The sequence below is a fragment of the Ursus arctos genome, unplaced genomic scaffold (genome assembly GCF_023065955.2).
Source record: "Ursus arctos isolate Adak ecotype North America unplaced genomic scaffold, UrsArc2.0 scaffold_37, whole genome shotgun sequence".
NCBI lineage: Eukaryota > Metazoa > Chordata > Mammalia > Carnivora > Ursidae > Ursus > Ursus arctos.
The window spans coordinates 25,312,629-25,334,106 of NW_026623053.1; the positions used below are offsets into that span (position 1 = coordinate 25,312,629).

General features: G+C 34.7%; 1 protein-coding gene and 1 long non-coding RNA gene across 7 annotated transcripts in view; one reads left to right on the forward strand and one right to left on the reverse strand.

The window, feature by feature from the left end:
• Nucleotides 1-4,290: 4,290 nt before the first annotated feature.
• LOC123001856 (uncharacterized) lies at nt 4,291-21,290 on the forward strand. Of its 5 annotated transcripts, none has more exons than XR_008957195.1 (6): nt 4,291-4,886; nt 5,232-5,317; nt 8,321-8,410; nt 12,526-12,600; nt 17,449-17,564; nt 18,694-21,290. It is a non-coding gene; the product is annotated as an uncharacterized LOC123001856 (long non-coding RNA). The 5 variants fall into 5 exon arrangements; XR_008957198.1 differs by lacking the exons at nt 17,449-17,564; nt 18,694-21,290 and adding an exon at nt 13,895-17,418 and having other exon boundaries at nt 4,296-4,585; nt 4,807-4,886; XR_008957196.1 differs by lacking the exon at nt 17,449-17,564 and having other exon boundaries at nt 4,300-4,886.
• Nucleotides 9,133-21,478, reverse strand: part of MDGA2 (MAM domain containing glycosylphosphatidylinositol anchor 2) — a 788,346-nt gene continuing 776,000 nt past the window's right edge. Inside the window, exons 16-18 of one of the 2 annotated variants that reach the window (XR_008957193.1) lie at nt 15,495-15,600; nt 12,389-12,906; nt 9,133-12,143 (exon numbers count right to left, since the gene is read on the reverse strand). Coding sequence is in view for 1 of the 2 variants with exons in the window: in XM_026513664.4 (XP_026369449.1) it covers nt 12,818-12,906; nt 15,495-15,600 (195 nt within the window). In the remaining variant the exon portion in view is untranslated. Of the gene's footprint in view, nt 12,907-15,494; nt 15,601-21,478 lie in introns of both variants that reach the window. The other variant, XM_026513664.4, reaches the window with a different exon arrangement.

The following is a 21,478-nucleotide window of genomic DNA, read 5'->3' on the forward strand; positions in this document are numbered from 1 at the left end:
GAAGATGGATTCTGGGTTTCGGCTGATATTGTGATTGCTGCTGCCATCATAGTTATAAGGAGTACTGGGGAAGCTGCATCTATTAATGCACCAATGTAAAACTAGGTTTTGAGATTTTTATTCACTTGTGTTCATGAAACCATCAATTTAGCCACACAATTGGCTATTTCTGACCCCTGACAAGCATCGGTCAGATGTTTGGCTGAGACTATCCGTGTGTGTCCATGGAGCACATGTCTGTATGAAGAGCTAATTAGGACGGAGTCTGAATCTTCAGGACTGGCCTCATTAGCACATGCCCAAATCAACAGAGCTAACCAGGCCAGAAAAGATGAAAAGAAACACGCTCATTGTGATGGAGGTTACTCTCATGTGCTGTGTACTATTTTCCAGAACAAATAAGTACAGTTGAGAGACTACAGTTGAGGTCAACAAATAATTAGTGTGCAGTTAGGAACAGAAAAAAGTGGGAAAACGGTCTTGAGGAGCAAGTACATTATATCGTAAAACAGAAATTCTGCAGATTTCTCCTGGCACGTGAACTCTTCATTGTTCTTCATAATTCAGGAATCATCAATAAGTCATTTTCATTAACTTACAAGCAAGATTTTCACTTTTTTCTGATTAATATTTCCCATCTGAACTTTGAATCAAGTACTCCTAAGTAGAGTTTATTTAACTTCACAACCTTACCTGATTTCCACTTGTCAGTGGACAACATTAAGTGGTATCTTGCCTTTGACAATTATCCTGTTCTCACTATCCCAGCACATCTTTGAGAACTCACCAGGCAGACGTGGTTCTCCTTGCTGTCTTATACCTCTGTATAAAATAGCTACAGCCCCATTTTCTAGGCCATGCAAGTGTAGAAAAGATCTACTTCTGAACAATAAAATCCCAAAGAAGACCTTTCTCTACACTGGGTCATTTCTTTTCTCTTCCCATTTTTTTCCCCTCAGACTACAAAATTTATGTATATATTTAATGCCAAAAAAATTAAGAATAAAAAAAAATAAACAAAAATGAAACTTCACTAAACCATACCTACCAGACAGGAGAATGTAGTAGTTTGGGGTATACATAGTCATATAAATACGTCTGACTACACGTAATATGGTGTGTTTTTAACATAACAATATGTAGTAGACATATTTACATGCTACAGTTCAAGCTCATTCAAAAAAAAATATTCCTGATTCTTCCTTCCATAAATAAACTATTGCCTTAGTTTGGTTCTCCCAGAAGAGAGAACTTTATCATTGAGACAAGGTTTTAGTACAGTATCTTATGATGATGACTGGAAGGTGATGACTGGAAAATTCTAGTAGAGTTGAGGAAGTTTTAAAGGCAAGGAAAGGCAACCAATAAAGAATTGCTGTTAATTCAAGGACCATGGTGGATAATGAATTTGGTCCTATTTAGGGAACTCTGGGTGTCTGTAAAAACAGGTATTTCAAAGTTAGTTTCCTTCACGGCTGGAAACCTGGGGCATTATACATTGGTTGAAGGCTGCCGGTGCAGGGGGCTAGGGGGCTGGTTGTAGTGGTGTTAATTTCTGGCACTTTTGAGCTATAGTGCGTGGGTAGGTCCTGAAGAAATCTCTCGCACCGCGGGCAGTCTTCAGGCTGCACTGCGTTAAAGGTAGACTGGATATGGGAGGAGCACAACCATACTTTACTGAGCCATTCTTTTACTGATGGGCATTTATATTGTTTCCGGTTGTTTTCACCATTATAAACTGCCATAATATCCTTACACCTGATTATTTCCTTGCTTGTCTGATTTTCCATGACCATTCTTACAAGTGGAATTAAAGAATTTGAAAATTAAGGACAGCAGTCTTCGGCTATGTCTGGGATGAGGAGAATCAACCTCCTTGTCCTTACGTGGAAGGGTTTATGGAATGCTCATGCATCATATAAGTAACTTTAAATGTAACATTCTAAATTCAGATGTAACATCTGAAACAGCTAAGTTGTTAGCCCCATTTATTTTATACCTTCCCTCATTGCTATGAGAAAATGCCAGTATTTTGAACTAAAATAAGAGAACCTAACATAATCATGGGACTTAAAATTTGTCCAACTTTCCATCTTAAGATAAAGACAATATTGATTATAAAAGAATAATAGAAAAATCTTTAGTATCCTGAACTACACAAAGAGTTCTTTAGACTTGACACCACAAACATAATTTATAAATGGGAAAAATAATAAATTAGACCTACCTCATCAAAACTAAAAACCGTTGCTCTGCAAAATACCATGTGAAGAGGATGACAAGACAAAGTATAGACTGAGAGAAGCTACTTAAAAGCCATATATGCAGCAAATGACTTAATGTGTAAAATATAAAAAGAGCTCTCAAATTCAACAGTAAAACAAAACAAAAGATCCAATTAGAAAATAGGCAAAAGGTATTGCTAGGCATTTTACAGAAGAGGATATTCACATGGCAAATGAAAAGATATTCAACTTCATTAGTCATTAGGAAAATGAAAATTAAAATCATGAGACATTGCACACCTATCGGAATAGTTAAAATAAAAACAAATAGTGACAATACCAAATGTTGGTGAGAATGCATAGAAATTGGATGATTCATGCATTGCTCGTGGAAGTGAAAAATGGTACACTCACCCTGGAAAACAATTTGGCAGGTTTTTATAATATCAAACCTTTATCTCGGAAATGGAAATTTACGTTCACGCAACAGTACGTGAACGTTCGTAGCAGCTTTATTTGTAATGGCCCCACACTGGAAACAGCCCAGATGTCCTTCAATGGGCGAATGGCTACACAGACTGTTATACAATACTCTACTCTGCAATAAAAAGTTACGAACTATTGGTTACATGCCACAACTTGGATAAATCTCCAGGGAATTATGTTGCCTGTAAAAAGCCAATCCCTAAAATTTATATAGCATATGGTACCACATTCTTGAAATGACAATATTATAGAAAAGAGAACAGATTAGTTGTTGCCAGGGATATGGGATGGATTGGAAAAGGGGAGGCAGGAGGGAAATGTGCAAAGTAAAAGACAACACCGAAGGGGTTCTTACGGTGACTCAACTGTGTATCTTGGTGGTGGTGGACGCATGAACCTACAGGTGTGATAAAAGTACACAGAATTAAATATGCACACGTGTATAACTACAAGGTGTAATTAGTGGGAGAAGCCGGGTCATAGTGTATGTAGGATCTCTCTATCTTACCTCTTGCAAATGCAGGTGAATTTAGAATTACCTCAAAACAAAGGTTTATTTTTAAAAAATGAGCAGCATTTCTGTCTAGAATATAAGTACATATGTAAATCTCTATGGTAACTTTTGAAGACTGCCAAGCTTGTGCTTACTTACTAACATTTTTCTAACTTAATTTTCTATACCCTAAAATAAGCATGATTATTCAAAAAATAATTTACATTATAATGTCAGAGAGCTTATTTCATTTGGGGACTATTATATTTCATGTCCCATAAATAAAAGCATTAAAATATTTGAATCACTTAAATATCATAGAAAATTCTTCCTTGTCTATCTTCAAGATAAAACAGGGCCAAGGAAATAAGGGTTAGCTATTAGAAGAGTTTTAAAATAACTTATTTTAAGAGATGTTACTTTATTAAACGAATATGTTAAAAAACCCATTTCTCTCTTTGTGAAATGCTCTATTTGCATTGCCTCATTTAATCATTACGGCATTATGAGGTGGGTACTGTTATTACCATCCCATTTTTACAGGTGAGCAAAGACTTTAGTGGTGCTTGTTACATGCCAGTAATGGTCTAAATTTTTTACACATATTAGTTCCTTCATTAGATAACACAACACCCCCTTTTACAGCTAAGGGAACTGAGATGGTGCAATGAAGAGCCCTCACAGTCTGATGCCGCACTTTTCCATGGCGTGTCCAGGGCACGAAGGCACAGAGATTTTAAACCATCTGTGCACCATCACACAGCTCCTAGTGGTAGAAATCAGGATTTGAACTTGAGTTCTTTCCAGTACCCCAATCTTTAATAAATGATGGTTATTTTGATGACATAGATCGTGATTATTTAAGAGGTTTTTTAAATACCTATGCCTTCTCCCTTCCTTCAGGATCGAGTGAAACAAAACCGCTAGTGCCAAGACTGCGGAATCTGTGCTTTCCACAACCGTTCTAGGAGGTTTTGATTCACGTTAGAGTCAGAGTTCAGCTGCATTACAGCACGCGAAGCAGATTTCCTGGGAGGCTGTCAAATGAAACATCTGGTATGATTACAAATGATGCTGTATTTCATCAGCCTTAAAATTATTATTATTATTTTGCAATTGAACATCTCTGAAATAAGACTTTCTGTTAGAACTGATGGTGTCTTACAATCACAATAAATTTTTTTTTTCTTCTTAGTGGTATGTAAAATAATGTTTTAGATTTGATAAAATATGGAGGTTCGCTGATAATAAAATACAAAAGACATTGCTTATTGAACACTGTTCTTTTCAGTCCTGGGTCACACTGTGTAAGGGTGACCATCCACATGCAGTGAGAGACTGGGTGACGGAAAGAAGACCGGAAGGCATCCATCATACACAGGTTCATAGCGAGTCACTAACCGTTATGGGCTAGAACAGATGAAAGGAAAACACTTTGAAAATGATAACTCTTTATATAAGTAGTGTGCATTTATGAATGTGTGTATGCCTGGGCTTGAAGTAAGATTATTACAGAAAGCAGAAATAATTTGAAGATGCTCATTGCTGAACTGGTATCCTCAACTCTAAACTAACCCACATACTGTGAATCCACATAACCAGGAAAGAGGAAGTGGACAGAGCAGCCAAGCCCTAAATACAGTGGCTGCAAAGTAAAGAAGAGAAAGCCGGAAGAGTGTGCGGTAAGATATTTGCATATATATTGATTGTGGTTCTTTTTCAAATTTACTTCATCTAAATATTTTATTTTCAGTTTTTAGATTATGAATCTCTGCAAAATGCATTTGGTTATGTAATTTTCCTTTCCTCTCCTTTCAGTTAATGTGAAGGCTCTAGTTTGATTAGTTTAGTTTTCCAATGCCTTTTCTTGATCTGTTCATGTTGTCCCCCTCTCGGTGACCTCGTTGTTTGTATTTCTGTCCTGGAAGCTTTCTCATTCTGTTCTTTGAGCCTTCACATGTAACTGACACTCCTTGCCTTCTGTCTCTATTTTATGTACTGGATATGTAATCTGGACGTGTCCTCAGGAAAACTGTGATGTGAATATAGTCTTCGAAACCCGGTACTTCACCTCTTTGAATGCCTCTCCTTGTTCCTTAGCCCCCTGCAGCAGGTCAGTGTTTTCTCAGCCCATTTTGCTAGATATTTGAAAACTGAGCTTATGAAATGTTACTCCGAATTTTAGAGAACTCTAATATTCTTCCTTAACGGAAGTATTTCCAGTTTGAAAAAGACTACATGGAGAAAGTAGTACTACTAAGCATGAAGGAATGGACTGCTGGGTGAGGAATGGCTGGTCCTAGTGCAGGATTGTCGATGCAGAATGGATACCCTTCTGGTACCCTCAAATACCCCTGTATTGGAAAGGCTTTTTGAATACATGCAAAATCCCAGTCTTGTACATGACATTGTCAAAAACTAAACCAATGAAAAAGGAAAGATGCATGTTTATTTCATTAAAAAATTATAACAGACACTGTACTATTTATAATTTCACTTATTAACAGTTATCATGTAGTTGCTGTGTACTGACACTGTACCATCTTTTATTTTGGGCTCCTTGGCCTGTTGAATGGTGTTAATTTTGGAAATTAAAACATTATAATTCAAAATAGAAACAATTAAAATAACAAAAATTAGTTCTGTGTTCAACACGATTTCCAGTTTTGAAAATTAATTTACCATTATCTGTTCCATATATAAGAATCTAGTTTATGCTACATAAAATATTCCCAGAACTAAATAAATATCTCATTTTTAAGAATTTTGTTTTATAATTCAATTATTATATAATTCGTAAAAATATTTGCTTATTTAAATATACCTCACTTCAAGTTTAGTGGATGATTGGATCTCAAAAAATATATACTGAACAAACTCTAGAAAGGAGCTAAGATTGAATTCAGCTAGAGCTCATGATCTCTCTAATATAAAATTAAGCATAATATCCTATAATCAATACATTTTGGTTGAAAGAAGAGATCCTATGCAGTATTAGTCTCATGTATAACGATGGCATCTGACATAAACAGGCAGAATTAATTTCATTTTCCTTAACCACATAGTAATTTTGTTTGCAAAAACATTGACATTTGCCCTTCTATTAAGAAATAAAATCACTTTCTGTTATACTAAGAAGTGCCAAGAAATTGTGTTGCAAATGCTTACGCTGGTATTTCAGTTGCCTTGACTTCTCATTTTTTCTTACACGGAGGAAACATCTTCTGTCCGTGAAATTTCATTGATTTTATCACCGAAAGGTGACATTGCTGCTTATTTCCTAGGTTCATTGAATAAGTTCTGTTCTAAATATAGCTCTAAATCATGGATTAATTCAATCACCATTAATTCAATAATCTCTATAGAACCTAGATAAATCGGAAGTACTTAAACTTGTTAAAGACACAGTCCTTGCCCTGGGGTAGGTTACAGTTTCAGCTGGGGAGCAGATATTCTGACAACTAAAGAAAACTTTAAAGGAACATGAGTACTATAGGAAATCAAAAGGTGGGTAAGGTCCTTAATTCGGCTATTAAACTAAATAGATTATAAAGAATAAACAGTCTTTTAATACATAGTTAGGGGTTGATTTTTAAACCAACGAATGGGTCTGTTAATGATAACTGTATTCACTTTTCTAAAATTTTATGGATATACTTAGAAATATAATACCAAAAAGAGAGAGGAAATTATGCATAATTGTTAGGATTCCATTTATACTTTGGTTCATTCGAATTATTGTCAAGCACTATTATTTGTTTCCCTCAGAAAACTCACATGTAGCCTACGGGGCCCTCATGAAATACTTAACTGAAACTATCTTCCTGGAGCACGTTAGTGGTGTAATCTTTAGTCGATATTTCACGTATCATGCAGAAGCCCAGAGTTACTAAATTGGGCCATAATTCTTAAATCACAGTTCATTCTGGAAGACTTTTCAGGGCCTACTTGTTTAACACAATCTTAAAAATGATGCCTCACAAAGGATGTGAAAATCAACACGTATCTTTACTGGGCTAATTGTGCCTCACTGCAATGTTGAGTCTATAAAAGCTTTTTAATAGTGAAAGAGATGATGGCATTTTCATCTTAATTTGCAGATATAATTGCCATTCTAAATAGCTTTTTGTTTCTAACTTAAGTGCTTATTGACAGCAGAAATTTCCCCAAAACACTAATAGAGTATTTAACATAATTGCATTTATTGAAAGCAAATCCAAGGGAAAAGAACATACAGCTATCTGGAACTATTTAGCAGGAGTTAAATATCAAAAGGAAAAGTAAGTTAAATCTAAAACTTTGAGATCTAAAATATAACTAATATTCAATATAAATTCAACACAATGTATATTTGATTAAACTTATACACTTAAATATACTGATGAGATTCAAGAAACAAAAATGATATCCTGGAAATCCAGGACAACAATAAGAGCCATATATAAAACAAACTGAAACTAACAAGCTAATCCCTAATTCATAGTATTTCCCATCATTTTTATTGAAAAATAAGAATTTTTTTTTAGCTCAACTCATGGAGAATTAGAACAATTGAAATTAAATTCAAGCAGTTGTGAATAGTCCCTTGAGAAAACTATTTCATTTCTATTCAGAGTTTAACCTCTATCCTGCTCAAAATTTTCAATACCAATCCCTTAATTTCAATATACTCAATGTGGGTTCAGGATAGTGAAGTCACTACTCATATTTTATTAAGCTTTATTCTAATAATGTCAATAAAGTAGTCCATATGGAAATATATGGACTAGTTATCTCTCCCTAACTTTGTTTCTAAGCAGGCACGAACATGTGATGGACTGATACGGAGTTGACATATTGCCCATTGAAATTTTGAATCTTTGAGTCCTACTTTTTCTATGTAATAGCATATATTTATAAATAATATGGAGACTCAGCAAAGCACTTTTTAATATCAAATTTGAAAAAAGTTGTTCATTCGTGGTAGCTTTTCTCCTAAATTGAAGTAAAAAATGTCAGAGACTGCTTTTTAAAAATAAACACTAAGAAAACTAATTAAACTGGTTAGACACAAAAGGAATGCTGTAGGAAAGGAAATAGCATGGGATTGAACCCTATGATTTTATTGTTTTCACAGAAAATGCAATAACTCCTCATTGATATCAACTACCCAGTTGCAAGAAGAGTATATACCTTCTGCTTTTTTGAGACACAGGCGAAGCAATTTGTAAGTAGTACTCATCAACCAAAAAGGAAATGAATTGGAAGTGAAATTTTTTCCAGTTTAAATACTGTTTTGAGGCCCTGATCTGTGAAAGGCACATTAAAAAAAAAAAAAAAAGTTTTATTTGTTTTGTTGTTAAAGAAACTTCATTCAAAAGAATCCTTCGACAATCACATTAGTCTGTCACCATCTTTCAAATCACTAATCAAAACAAACAAAATAGGTCATGAAAAATACCACAGCCAGTTTCATACGGTCTTAAGTATAGAACTGAATTAACTGTTCTTCAAATTATGCACTTTGACAGATAAGTTTATTATTAAGTCTTAAAGTAAAAATGCATGTTTGGTGAAAAGTTAGTACAGTTGTCATTCATAGTTTGTCATATTTTAAAATATAAAAGAGTGGGGTTATTTTTACTATTTGTAATATGATGTAACAGACTAGCTGCTTTGCAATTCTGATTATTATAATTGTCATAATTCATTGCCATGCCAAAGTCAATCCTGTGATATATGTGAAATGAAATACCATTAGTTTAGCCTATTGTATGACACTGTACTGTGTGTACCATGCATCTGTCAAACCTCTTAAGGAAAATTTAATGGCAGGCCAAACTTCTAACTTACTAAGTACTATGAATCACACAAAACAAGAAAACATTTCAAACCAGGGATACATAGCATGTTGTAATTCATGACGGAACGGAAATAAGCAGGAAGAGAAAAAAAAAAAAAGACGACAAAAGGGCTGGGTATGTATATAATGTCTGTAAGAGAAGATTCAGACTTTTTTTAAAGCACAAAATAAAAGTTACGCTATTTTTAAATAATGCATAGGCAATGAATGTTTAATATGAATCCTACCAATATGATAGGGCACCCTTTTCTCACTTTTGAGATTGTTGAAAAGGAATAATATTGGGCATGATTGGCTCTTCCGGAGACTTTAGTGAATTTGGTGAATTTCAACATATCTAAGATGCCATCAGTTTTAATATGCACGTTTATTTTATATATCACTACACAGAAATGCTACCAATTGTAATTAAAATAGGCCAGTTGCAGAGATGTTAAAATGTGGAGGAACAAGCATCTTTGAACTAATGAAACCGAGTAAGCTCCTAATTAATCGGATCAGTTACTGACACTAGGAGATTACATGGTATAATCTTTCTCCCAGAGAATTAAGCTCCATTGCCTGATGCCTTCCTATAAACAACAACAAAAACGGCATCAATTACACTTAAAATGTTATCAAAAAGGAAAAAGGGAAATATGTTGGTGAGTTCAACTCATAATAAATACAAAAAATATTAGGAAAGGAAAGGCAGCTGATAAACAGGTAAGTGCTTTAAAGTCATCATCACTAGAACTAATGGTAAACAGGAGATTACTTAACACAGTTTACATTTTACTTTTCCCCACCTTTTAAAATTTCCCACATTTTGATTCATTTTCTTTCAATGAAAGCAACTGAACATTTGATCGGGAGTGAAAAACATTCTACAATTCTAAGATTGTTGGTTTATATAAATGATCCAGAACCCACTTGAGATATATATTCGAATTTATTACTGTATCAATAAACCTGATTGTTTTGCAGTTCTTCTCATTGCCCTTTGTTCTTGGCACTCATCTGCAATTTCTCAAAAATTTAATGAAAATTAATTTTTGAAGTACCAGCCAGTTCTCATGACTTCTGAAGCTTATGTATTCTTATTGTGTGAAAGGTTATAGGAAGACTTTAGTATTTTATGAGTGCTTTATAGAAGCAATGAAGCTTTCACTTATAACAATTACTTTATGCAGGGTTAATAAGAAGAAGAGGAGACTTGATTGTTTTCCTGGAAAGGACAAAGGTATATCCAAATATTCTGAATGTAGATTATTTTAGTTTTTTTTTGCGAAAGTCTCAAATCAAATTCAAAATAAGGGAAGAAGGTGGCAATGAGCTAAGCCTCTCTTTAGATGAAAACAATTTTATTAATATTATCAGCTATGAGTGTGCAGAAAATCAACTAGGGAGGATAATCCGGTAATGTGGGCTAGTGGAAGAAAGTGGTTGCCACATGAAATGGAAGTCAAGGTGTAGGAGAGTTAGTAGCTACTAAGCTAAGTGCCCCAAATACTGTTTAATCTCTTTGGTTTGATAAAACAGATGGTTGACTGTAATTTTGAAAATTTTCAATATGCCTGATGCCAAACAAGTTATAAAGCTTATTAGTTAATTCTGTTTAAAGGAATTGGTTTAACTCGATTTTATCACTACCTAGATATTCCAACTGGTCCCCTCTTTATGAAAATATGCATTAAATTCCAAGTTCACATTTGTTTCATATTTTACTTTCACAGGTTTGACTTTTTTTTGCTGTTGTTACATGTATGAAAAATATGGAAGAGTGCATCAGGGTTCCTATTAAATTCTTTCCTGCAGACATTACGGTGTATGAAACCCTGAAGATTTATCCCATGGTAACATAACCGATAAATTGTATAACTAGTCTCATTTTGGTGACAAGTAAACATTGCTCAACAAACACACATACCGCTTTGCATACCTTACCTGGAAAGAGGCTTTATTGAACATAGCTGTAAAATTATCTTTTAAGTTGAATTACTGAATTTGCACAAACATTTCTACAGAATTTTTTTTCTTTTAAAAATCAAGCTTTGTCATTTTCCACTACATTTTGTTGTGCTTTTTATATTAATATTTGCAAATGTTATAATTTAATACTTCTATCCCAATTACTTGCATAATCAGTTTTTTTTTTAATCCTGGGGTATTGAAAGAACATATAATAATAATAATAATATTCTTCTTTAGACAAAAGTCTTTTTAAATGAAGTTAAAAGCTGAGATAATTTAAGGAAAAAGATCTTCAAATTTTCGTAACCAACAGGTTTAAGTGAAATTTACAATGCATTGGAAAACTGGCTGGTTAAAGGTATGCTTTGTCCTCAGGTAGCTCAAAATCATTATTTTTACAGGTTTTTGTTTTTTTGTAAAAGTGTTTTTAATCTTGGTAAAATAATAAAATAATATTTCACAATTTGCACAGAGTCTGACTAAAGGGCAGAGGCATATTACCCTCAGTGTTTAGAATAAAGCCAGATTTTTCAGGCCCAGGTCCGCTGTAGAGTTTGTATGCACTGCAATCACAAACATTTTCTTGCTCCCTCTAAAGCTAGGGCCAATTTCATTTCAAATGGAGGTTAGAGTAAAAAAAATCACTCTTGTGTTTTACCACCTTCTGCGCTAAGTATTATCTTAACAACCTTTTGCTCTGGTTGACCCATTTAATAACCTGGAAGAAAAAAGTGTTGCTCCCATGTCTGGTTTCAATGGAAGTTATTTTCTAATGGACAATAAGCCGAAAGGCCATGGCTGTCTAGGAGGTCAAACAACAAATATCTTGTCTGCACGGGCTTACGCAGCAGCTCCGGTCCTTTCTTCTTCAGAAGCGGCTTTTGTTGTCTTGCCTGTAATTTGCACGTTTAGACTCTGTAGTTTGTTTATAAAATAGTTTTACACAAACCACTCTTAGCAGTGCAAGCTTCTGAGTTGAAAATTATTCAGGCTTGTTTCATTGAAGGCACTTGGTTTCCATGGCAATTTATAAAAGATGGTGGTTTGGTTTCGTCATTGGAACAGATGACTTAGTTTGGGTGGTCAAGTGGCCGCAAGCAAACTCCGATAAGCCTGTGTAATAGGTAAGCCCAGGTTTCCCATCCTGGATAGTAATGCATGCAAAAAGAGACAGCATACAGTTATCTAGCTTAGCCATGGGAGGAAAACAAATAAGAACAATAGAGGTGGGATGGGGACAGGTGGGGAGGAGCATGAATGTTTTAAATAATTCTGAGTTCGGGTTATTTTCAAGGAAGGGTAACAACCAAAGGTAAAAGGGCCTACATTTATTTAATTCTCTACGTAAAACCTTCTGGAAAGGAAAATAAATGCCAGCTCTTCACGTACCCTGTTTACAGTGAGGTTTTTGTTGGCAGGCCATTAGGTTTCCATGGTAACAAGCAAACTATTCATTTGAAACAAAACCAGCCATGACTTTGTGCTTTGACAAGGATTTCTATAGCTTTTTTTTTTTTTTTTTCCAGAGTTCAACCAGATGACCAGATGACGCTGTAATCTTTTTAGCCACAAAAGCACCTGAAGGTCTCTTCTCTACTCAGGTCAAGATTATCTTTTCTATGTAGTCTGGAATAAGTTATACTTCCATGATGTCTTTTTATCCCCAGTGCTTTAAAAAATTCGTTTTTATTATTTTATTTTTGAGTCAGTAGTCAGTGGAGGAATCTTTGGTAGTTTGTTTTTTCAATGTCCGTTTACAAAGACTCTTTCTTCATGCCGGTGCCTGGTGAATCTTTTATAGCCTCTGCCAGGGTAAGGTCACCTTCGAGGACTTAAGATAGAGATGAGGACGATGACTGGAAAAAGCCATAGATGTACTAAAATTCCAACAGCACCATCAACAGAATCTAAAGACAAAGAAAATAAATGCCAAGAAACAAGCAAAAAAAAAAAAAGAGAATAAATATTCTGTGTAGCTACCAGCGCAACTTTGGTGAACTAACAATAGTAGTATATGGAAAACATCTTTGGAAAATACTTTATTTATCAATCTATTTTCAAGACACGTGAAAAGGAAGATAAATGTGTGGTTAGAAACTTGATAAAATAAAAGTACTTTCAGTTGATATGATTACTGTGAGAACTTGTCCAGAAGGGATTTGTGTGTGTTTGTGGCTGAGCTCGGCCTCAGAGTTCTACTAGCCACATGGAAGTATGTACACATAGAAAGTTCTTGGAAATCCTAAGAGGTCGGTTTTTCCCCCCCAAAGCTTCCAGAAATAATTAAGATTAAAGCCTGAGAGAAAAACTACTTTTTTATGAAAACTAGGGATTTAGGTATGGGTAGAAAAAATCAGCTACCATAAACAGTAGATTATATATGCTTAGATCAGTCTAATATCTATACACTGAATAAATAATTCTCTCTTCAGTGTGAGTTTTAGAAACATTATGAAGTCCATCTTGACTACAAGATCTGTTCTACCATTCTGCCTTAAGACTCCTACCATAATTGGTGTTCCAAGTGACACCTTTTAGAATGTGTGCCTTGCCCAGGAGGGCTAACATGGGCAAGCTCGATAATTCATTCACCTGGCTTAAGTTACAGAATGGCTCTCACCTAGGAGAGAGCTGGGTTTTGAAGACAACAGACCACCTCAGATTTTGATAGTGTGGCCGTAGTACCATTTACTGCCTGAGAAGGGTTGGGAACCTGAGCCATTAGGAAGAGGCTTTTGGGCACCAAGCTGGTTTGTACTTAGAAATTAACATTAATTTAATATTCACCAAACCCTGTTTGCCAAAATGAGCTTCGTAAATGCTAGTTAAATAGATACAGATGTAACAGAAATACTTCCACATACCAAAGAGAATGTTTTGTTTTTTTTTTTACAGGGTTGTTTCTTCTAATTACAGAGGCTAAATAAAAATATCTCCAATAAGTACAGATGTATCTTATTTAAAACAGCCACACATTTCTCTGACTTTAGAAACCTGATTTTGAAAGTGCTCTATTACGTAACAAAGTCCTTTGGGGTTTTCATCTTCATTTCACTGTTGCTACTCTTACCACTTCTGTTTTCTCCGTGGGGGAGAATGTTCTCTCTTGCTTTCCTCATTTGGCAAGTTTAATTCAATTTTTTGAATTTAATTTGTTATAGTTTTCAGTGATTAAATTATCTCAATGTCAGATTTCTATGTAAGATGGTAACTACCTCCAGTTACTAGAATGTCACTGTGACGGATTTATATTATGACATTCAAAAGAGATCCCACTGGCCTCCTCCAAGGAGAATGCCTGATTTTCTGTGCATTTGACAAACCTACTTCATTTGAATCCTGCTACTGGTTTTTCAAAGCAAATTAGCCAGATACAGGGAGAAATTTTTACTAAATTTGTTACTTGAAATGCTTAGTGTAATGACAAGAAGGTGAAAACTATGAGGAAAGTGGCTCATTTTTATACAAAATCTTCATTTTACAATGCTTAAAAATGGAGTCAGTTTGGTGCGTGTGAACAATACTGGGTAGTTGAAGAAATTTAACTTTCAACATCTAAACTAATATAATTTCTCACTAAATAGACTTAATCAACAAATACTCTGATTTGTTCTAGACTTAACAAAATGGATATTCATATATATATACCAAATAATTTATGAGTTGTTTGTGTAAATTTAGCTTGATCAGTAACCTTGTATATAACCACAAAATTAAAGATTCCAGATGGGCCTATGAAAATACTTCAAGTGGAGGGATTTTTAAAAGACATGATTTTAGTTTCCTCGACTTCCCATGGATAATAGGGAGATGAAAATTTTAAGAAGCAGTTCAACACATAGATCTGATGTTTTTTGTATTTTTATAATTTTTAATTTATATCTCTTATTCAAAACATTTTTGTGGTGACGAAATAAAATTTGAAGATATCATTAAACTATAATATTCAAGCCAGAGTAAAAAATGAAACCAAATTACTAAACAAGATTGTGGTGCACATAGACGGGCTGATTTATTACTTATTGTATATAGCTAGTCTCTTCACAGTAGTGAATCTGTTAAAATGTCTGGCAAAAGTTAGACCTAGAAAATAAATTCCTAAGTGGAGGGAGGGCGATAAAAACAGCTATGGCTGTATAAAGGTGTGCTGAGTATATAGATCTGCCAAACATTTTAATAAAAGTAAAAAAATAATCCTCTGAAATTAATAATATAAATTAAATACTTTTTAAAATCTTAATTAAAAATCAAAATGTGCTTGCCTTACACAGACCTAAACCAAAATTATTTTGTCTTCTCTTAGGTCAAATATGCATGCCATCAAATTTAATACTTTGTTTCAAACACATCTTCAAAATTTTAGGGTCTCACATATAAGGAATTTCTAAATTTACAGACTAAAAGTAAATGAGTTTTAAGAATTAGACCATTTTAGTTTAATAGTTATTATGTTGCTTTAACATCACATCAAACCAATCCAAGAATAGACACTTACTCTTAGTCGTTAGGTCTTGTTTTGCACATTCTCCTTCTGCAATCGATACATCATCAATGGCAATGTCGCCTTCTATGCCAGGACCTCGAATACCTTCAAAAATGAGCTACAAATATGAATGAAACACACCTAAATGTAGATCTTTGGTTTGTAGATGGATTCTTATTGAGAAATTGAGAAGCCAAACCTAAAATTGACAGCAATTCTGACACTTATTATCAACGGTCTTCAAAATTGTTACTTACAAAAAACATAAATATTCTTAACAAAACCAGTAACAGGATCTTCCTTGCTTTTATTAGTTTTTCACATCAAAAGCTCTGTGTTGATTTTAAAACAAAACTAAACTGATTAATACAATAAGAGCTACTACTACTACAAACCCTAGCACTTTTTGTTTTCAGGGGTAAGGAAAAATTTTTATTTGAACAGTACTTCTCTGAAATAGATGCCCTCCAGTTTTGTCCAAACATATAACACTAGTTTTCTAGAAATATTTTCTGGAATGAATCAGTTCTGGGATCTTTACAACAGCATTATGTTTACTGAAGCCCAGAATGAGGGATTACCATCTCTATGAAATCTGTTTACTCTCTTGCAAAAATGTGAATAAGTTTCTCATATTCCCATACGTTATGATATACCTCTGTGATTTCATTTTTGACATTCTATTTTTAAAAACCTTAAGATATTTATGGGTTTACTTATGTTGAGCGTTTAATGGCAGACCTTTGAATTTCAACAGTGATTAACACTGAGGTTTAATACATGAAAGTTGAAAGAATAGATGAATGAAATCAGTCTCCTTTTATTACTAAATTCTGAATACGATGACTATATAAGGACAATTAGCAAATTTTTATTGTTTCCTTTTTACAGAAATAAGACTTTTAAAATTTTCTCTATAACCCCACAATTATTCCTTGCTTCTAACAAAACCATTTATCCCTTTTGATATGGAAAGGCAGCCTATGCATTTAGTGATTATATTCACAAACATTTCTACATGCCAAAAAGAAATATCTAGTTTGGTCTTTCCAAGGAAAAATTAGCTTAATGAAGTGGTGTTTCAACATCAAGCTAATATGTGCATTTTTATACAATTTCTAGCCTTATTTCATTGCAACAAATTAGAGGGAAAGTCGATTTTTATCAATGCCAAAATTTTTGGTTTTCTTTTCTGTCTTTGAAAGTATCTTGATATGGTTCATTAAAGACAAGTTTGTGGTGATTTTCAGAAAACTTACGCTACCTTTGAGAAGTTGATCTGTTGTTCCCTGATATACTATCATAATAAGCAGAAGCATTAGTTACCAACTTTTGTCGTGAGTCCCCTTTCCCTGCTTGAATATAGTCCATGTGAGTAGGAATAATTTTCATGATTTGATAGGAGAAAAAGGTTTGGAGAAATTTTTATTATTATATTTAATTTGTGTAGAAAGGGTTTCCTGCTTATTTATGATTAAATAAGTTAATAAAGATTGTCCAAAGCTATTTCTTTGAACAACGTCCAAAATGTCATGTATCACTGAAGCCAAAACAAAATGGCAGACCATTTAAAATATGACATAGAACCAAGTTAGTAGTGTACGGATTCTCAGTCCTCAGACAGAATCACAATGAAACATTACTTTGGCTGCCTGGAAATAATGACTTGCATTTGACTGAGGGTGGTGTTTTGAAAGTTATCTGAAAAGTGGCTAAAAAATCCTGAGAGGACTCTTTAAATCATAAGGTCCTCAAAGTAAGAATTAAAAAAAAAAAACCCAAATCAATGGTATAAAAAGCCAAGAGCACTACAGTCAGGAAAGGGGAAGTCATTTTAATAACTGGACTATTCCACATCATTTAGTTAACCAGTGCCCCACTGATACTGTTAGACATTAACATTATTTTCAGCTATTCTGAACAAGGCTGAGATGAATCCATTTTATTTTTTATTATTTTTAAGTAGGCTTCATGCCCAGCGGGGAGTCCAACATGGGACTCAAACTCAGGACCCTGAGATCAAGGCCTGAGCTGAGCTGAAGAGTCAGACACTTAACCGACTGAGCCACCCAGGTGTCCCAGGTGAATGCATTTTAAAACACTGATATACACACTTTTTAAGAACACACGACTCTTTAAGGTCATCATAAATTGCTCCTACAGCCTTTTTCCTAACCATGGGTTTTCAAGTCATTGGGTATTTTTTCTTGTTTTGATATGTGCTGCTTACCTGGTCGAGAATCAATGTTAGAGTAAATCAATGGTTATTCCCACCCCCTTCTTAGTTTCAGTCATGTGATGCTGAGTCTTCTCTCCTGAAGATAACAACATGAACGGAGTGTTATCTTGGAGAAAGTCAGAACTCACGATTCGTGCTGATGTGAGTCTTATTCCATAAAATCCAACATGCTCCACTTTGGCCCCACGGCTAATACTTAATTGAATAAAAGTGGAGTGCTGTCATCGCCATTCTTTCTTTTTTGCAGGTATTATAAAGGATCAAATGGAATAAAGTATAGATCTGCCTCCCAGTCAGGTTTTAATTCTGGATTGAAGCAGGAATAGGAATGTATTAGGAAAATTTGGTTTGGTAAAGAGGAAACCTCGGTCACCAAGAGTTTTAATTTTAAAAGATGGTGCGGGAAGGGAAAGGTTGTAAGCCTTGCTTGTCGAATGCACTAAGGGGTATGCAATGCAGCCACGGCAAAGAAGGGGACTGTGTTCCTTTGTGTGGAAAGTGAGGTGTTGGTGAGAAGACTGATAAGGGTAGATTAGAATATTCTGCACCTGCTCACACTTGGAATTCAAACAGATGAAGCTGATAACCTTTCCATTGGGAAGAATGTTGGAGAAACAGGCTTAGAGTACATGGATTTTCCATCGGAGGTATGTAGGGGGTCAATAGGTGATAAAATTATCCATCCAAGTATTTTTTTCTTATTTAAAGCACACAATTATTTTTCACTTAGCAAGTTCTAGTCACCTGGAGGAAGGTGTCAATATAAAAAAGATGGGACTATTTTAAAAATGAAAACTGGAATGTATAAATCTTCAAAATCATTTCTCAACTTTTCGAAGCTGCTTGCCCCAGAATGATGCTGCCATGGCTCGAAGCGCTACAAGATTTCTTTCGGTGACTTTGAAGTATTAATCACTCCTACTTTCCCCATTAACTTCCTTTATCCTCCCTTTCTTCTGCCTCCCTGGGCAGGTGTGACCTAGGCTTGTGCTTAAACACAAGGTCGGACCTGGGCCGGTGCTAAAGACAGAGTCCTGACGCAGAGAGGTTGTGGAGGATGATGCCACACTTCTTCTGTGGTAGGACTGAGAGGAAGTGCTGGAGAACCTTCGGTGGTAAGTGTCGGAGTAGACTGACGGATGCAGTGTAATGTATGTGCTGCCTCCCTGCGATACGTTGACTCTAAGTGTGTAGCTGGTGGAACAACAAAAATAAAAATCAACGCAAGTCGAATTTTCATGTATCCCGAGGACTGCTTAAATCAGAACATTCTCTTACATGACTGCTCCATCCCTTGTTGATCCTGAATGAGTTGTGTCACGGTAGTAACAGCTGGCTGGTTCGTAAGTCTACTATTTACATTTGTCTGTACCACTGCGGATAACACAGTTTGTCACTAAGTAAAGCAACTGAGTTACTTTCTGTATAAGCATAGCGGGTGTTTTATATATTGTGTGTGGAAATGAATCAGAGAATTATAGTAGCTACCGGTAGGATAATAAAAATAATTTCTGACAATTCGTCTCTTGGGACAGTTATACAATTAGTGTTTTTAATATATATTTTTAATTTTGTGATGCTAGGGAATCCAATCCAACAGGCCAGGGAAGTACCGTAGTCCTCCTCAGGGTCCTATCTGAACAGGAAGGAAAAGATCCTGTGTAGGATGTTTGTTTCCTTTTAATTTCCATAGCAGTTTTGCTCTTAAGAAGCAATTTTTTTTTAACTCCTACTGACGCTCACAAAGAGATATTTATTGCATTGCTCTTTTTATGTTCTGAACTCCAACTCCAACTATTATCTTTGAATTATTATAACAAAATTTTATGGATTCTAATAGTCTTCTAAGTGGCTTCTAGACTAAGACCTAGAGGGATACTTTTTCCTTTATAGTTTTTGATTGTGAAGTAAATAATAGAAATAAAATGCATACATATTCCATTTAAGCAATGTATCTTGGCCAAACTTTCAAGTGTTCATAAAAATAAATCCTTGGTGACAAACATCTTTTTCTCAGTCATAAAAAAAGAGAAACTATAACAGTTCATGATGATGACTCAACTTGGTACATTATGATGTATCTCAGTTTATCAGACTATAGCTGTAGTCCGTATGCAATGAAAAAAAATCTGAATTTTATTCATTTAGAAAACAAATGCGCTCTAGTTTAATAGGTTAAATTTTGTCATATTTTTATGAAGTACCATCATGATTCTGATTACTATTACATTAGAGGGATAAAACTATGTTCCTTTCCTCTTCAGTACTTCTGAAATGCATCTGGTTTAATTGCCATGAAGAAGAAATTAATGGCATCTAGTTACTTGGGGAGAAAATGTTAAAGTTTAGGTTTCCTAAAAGGGGACTCAATTTATGCAAAATCTGTTCTTTACACACAATCACACTGATATTATTTAAAATGGTTTCCCTTAACTGAAATGACAAGTTTAAAATTTTATGTTTTCACAGTGTGTGTATGCAATTCAGCAAACTTAATACGCACGAAATACAGCATGATCAGAAAATTAACTTTTGGTGGGTATATTGAAACGGGAAGTTAATAAAATGTATGTGGACTTGTGTTATTACAAGGACACTACAAAAAATTAGTTTAATCCATTGATTGACAATTTCTTACATACATTATAGTGCTTTAAAGCTTAGAGGTATATGTCAATATATATATAGAGAGAGAGATGATGCTATTAAAACCTGTGTTCCAATATAATTTCTCAGTAAGGAAGGAGGAGCTCCATGCAACACTAATGAGTAAAAGTAGATGGGGGGAGTCAAAGAATACAATGGACCTCTGATGGTGTGACTTCAATGTTAATGATGCCTTCTGCAAATGTTCACAGCATATTTTCTTCAAGACAAGAGATCTATCGCTCCTGATTACTACTGCTAAGGCAAGCACAAAGTCTAAGAATGCACTTTGAAAACTGACAGAGTACATCACTCGGAAAAAACTCGGGATACACATAAAATTGAAAATAGCTATTAACATTGGAAGACGTTTCCAATGTTACCTTAGGGGCCACTGCCATGTCTGTCTAATGGCCCTGGAATTTGGCTGAGAATGCCAGATACCTGTCTACATGGTCGTGTGATAGCTAGCAAGGAGGACAATGTATCCCCGATTATTGTTAGTAGTGGGGAGATAAGCACGAGGGAAGCATGATGGAGTAAGAGAACTAAAATCTCTTTCCAATACCTATTTAATGTTAAGGATTTATGTGAGTTAAGATAAACCATCTCAAAAATCACTTTGAAATCTTTAAATGAGGACATACGTGTAGAAGATTTTCAGAATTCCTCTCACCTATAACAAAGAAAAATAAATACTGTATTTTATGTCTCAGAATATCTCTATATTTTCCCCTGGAAAGCACATGGAATATACTACAAAAAGAAAGAAAGCGGGCCCCTGGGTGGCTCAGTTGTTGAAGCATCTGCCTTGGGCTCGGGTCATGATCTCAGGGTCTTGGGATTGAGCCCAGCATCTGGCTCCCCGCTCAGCAGGAGTCCACTTCTCCCTCTCCCTCTGCCCATGACATAGGCTCTCTCTCGCTGTCTCTCTCAAATAAATAAATAAATCTTAAAAAAAAAAAAAAAAGTAAAGCATTAAAGAGGATGGTTAAATATTTCTCTTGGTATAAGATATAAGTAATATTCTAAGATAACACTATATCAATTTTACTTTTTTGGAAATTTTGCTGTAATCCTTCCAAATCCTACAAAATATATTTTCATCACA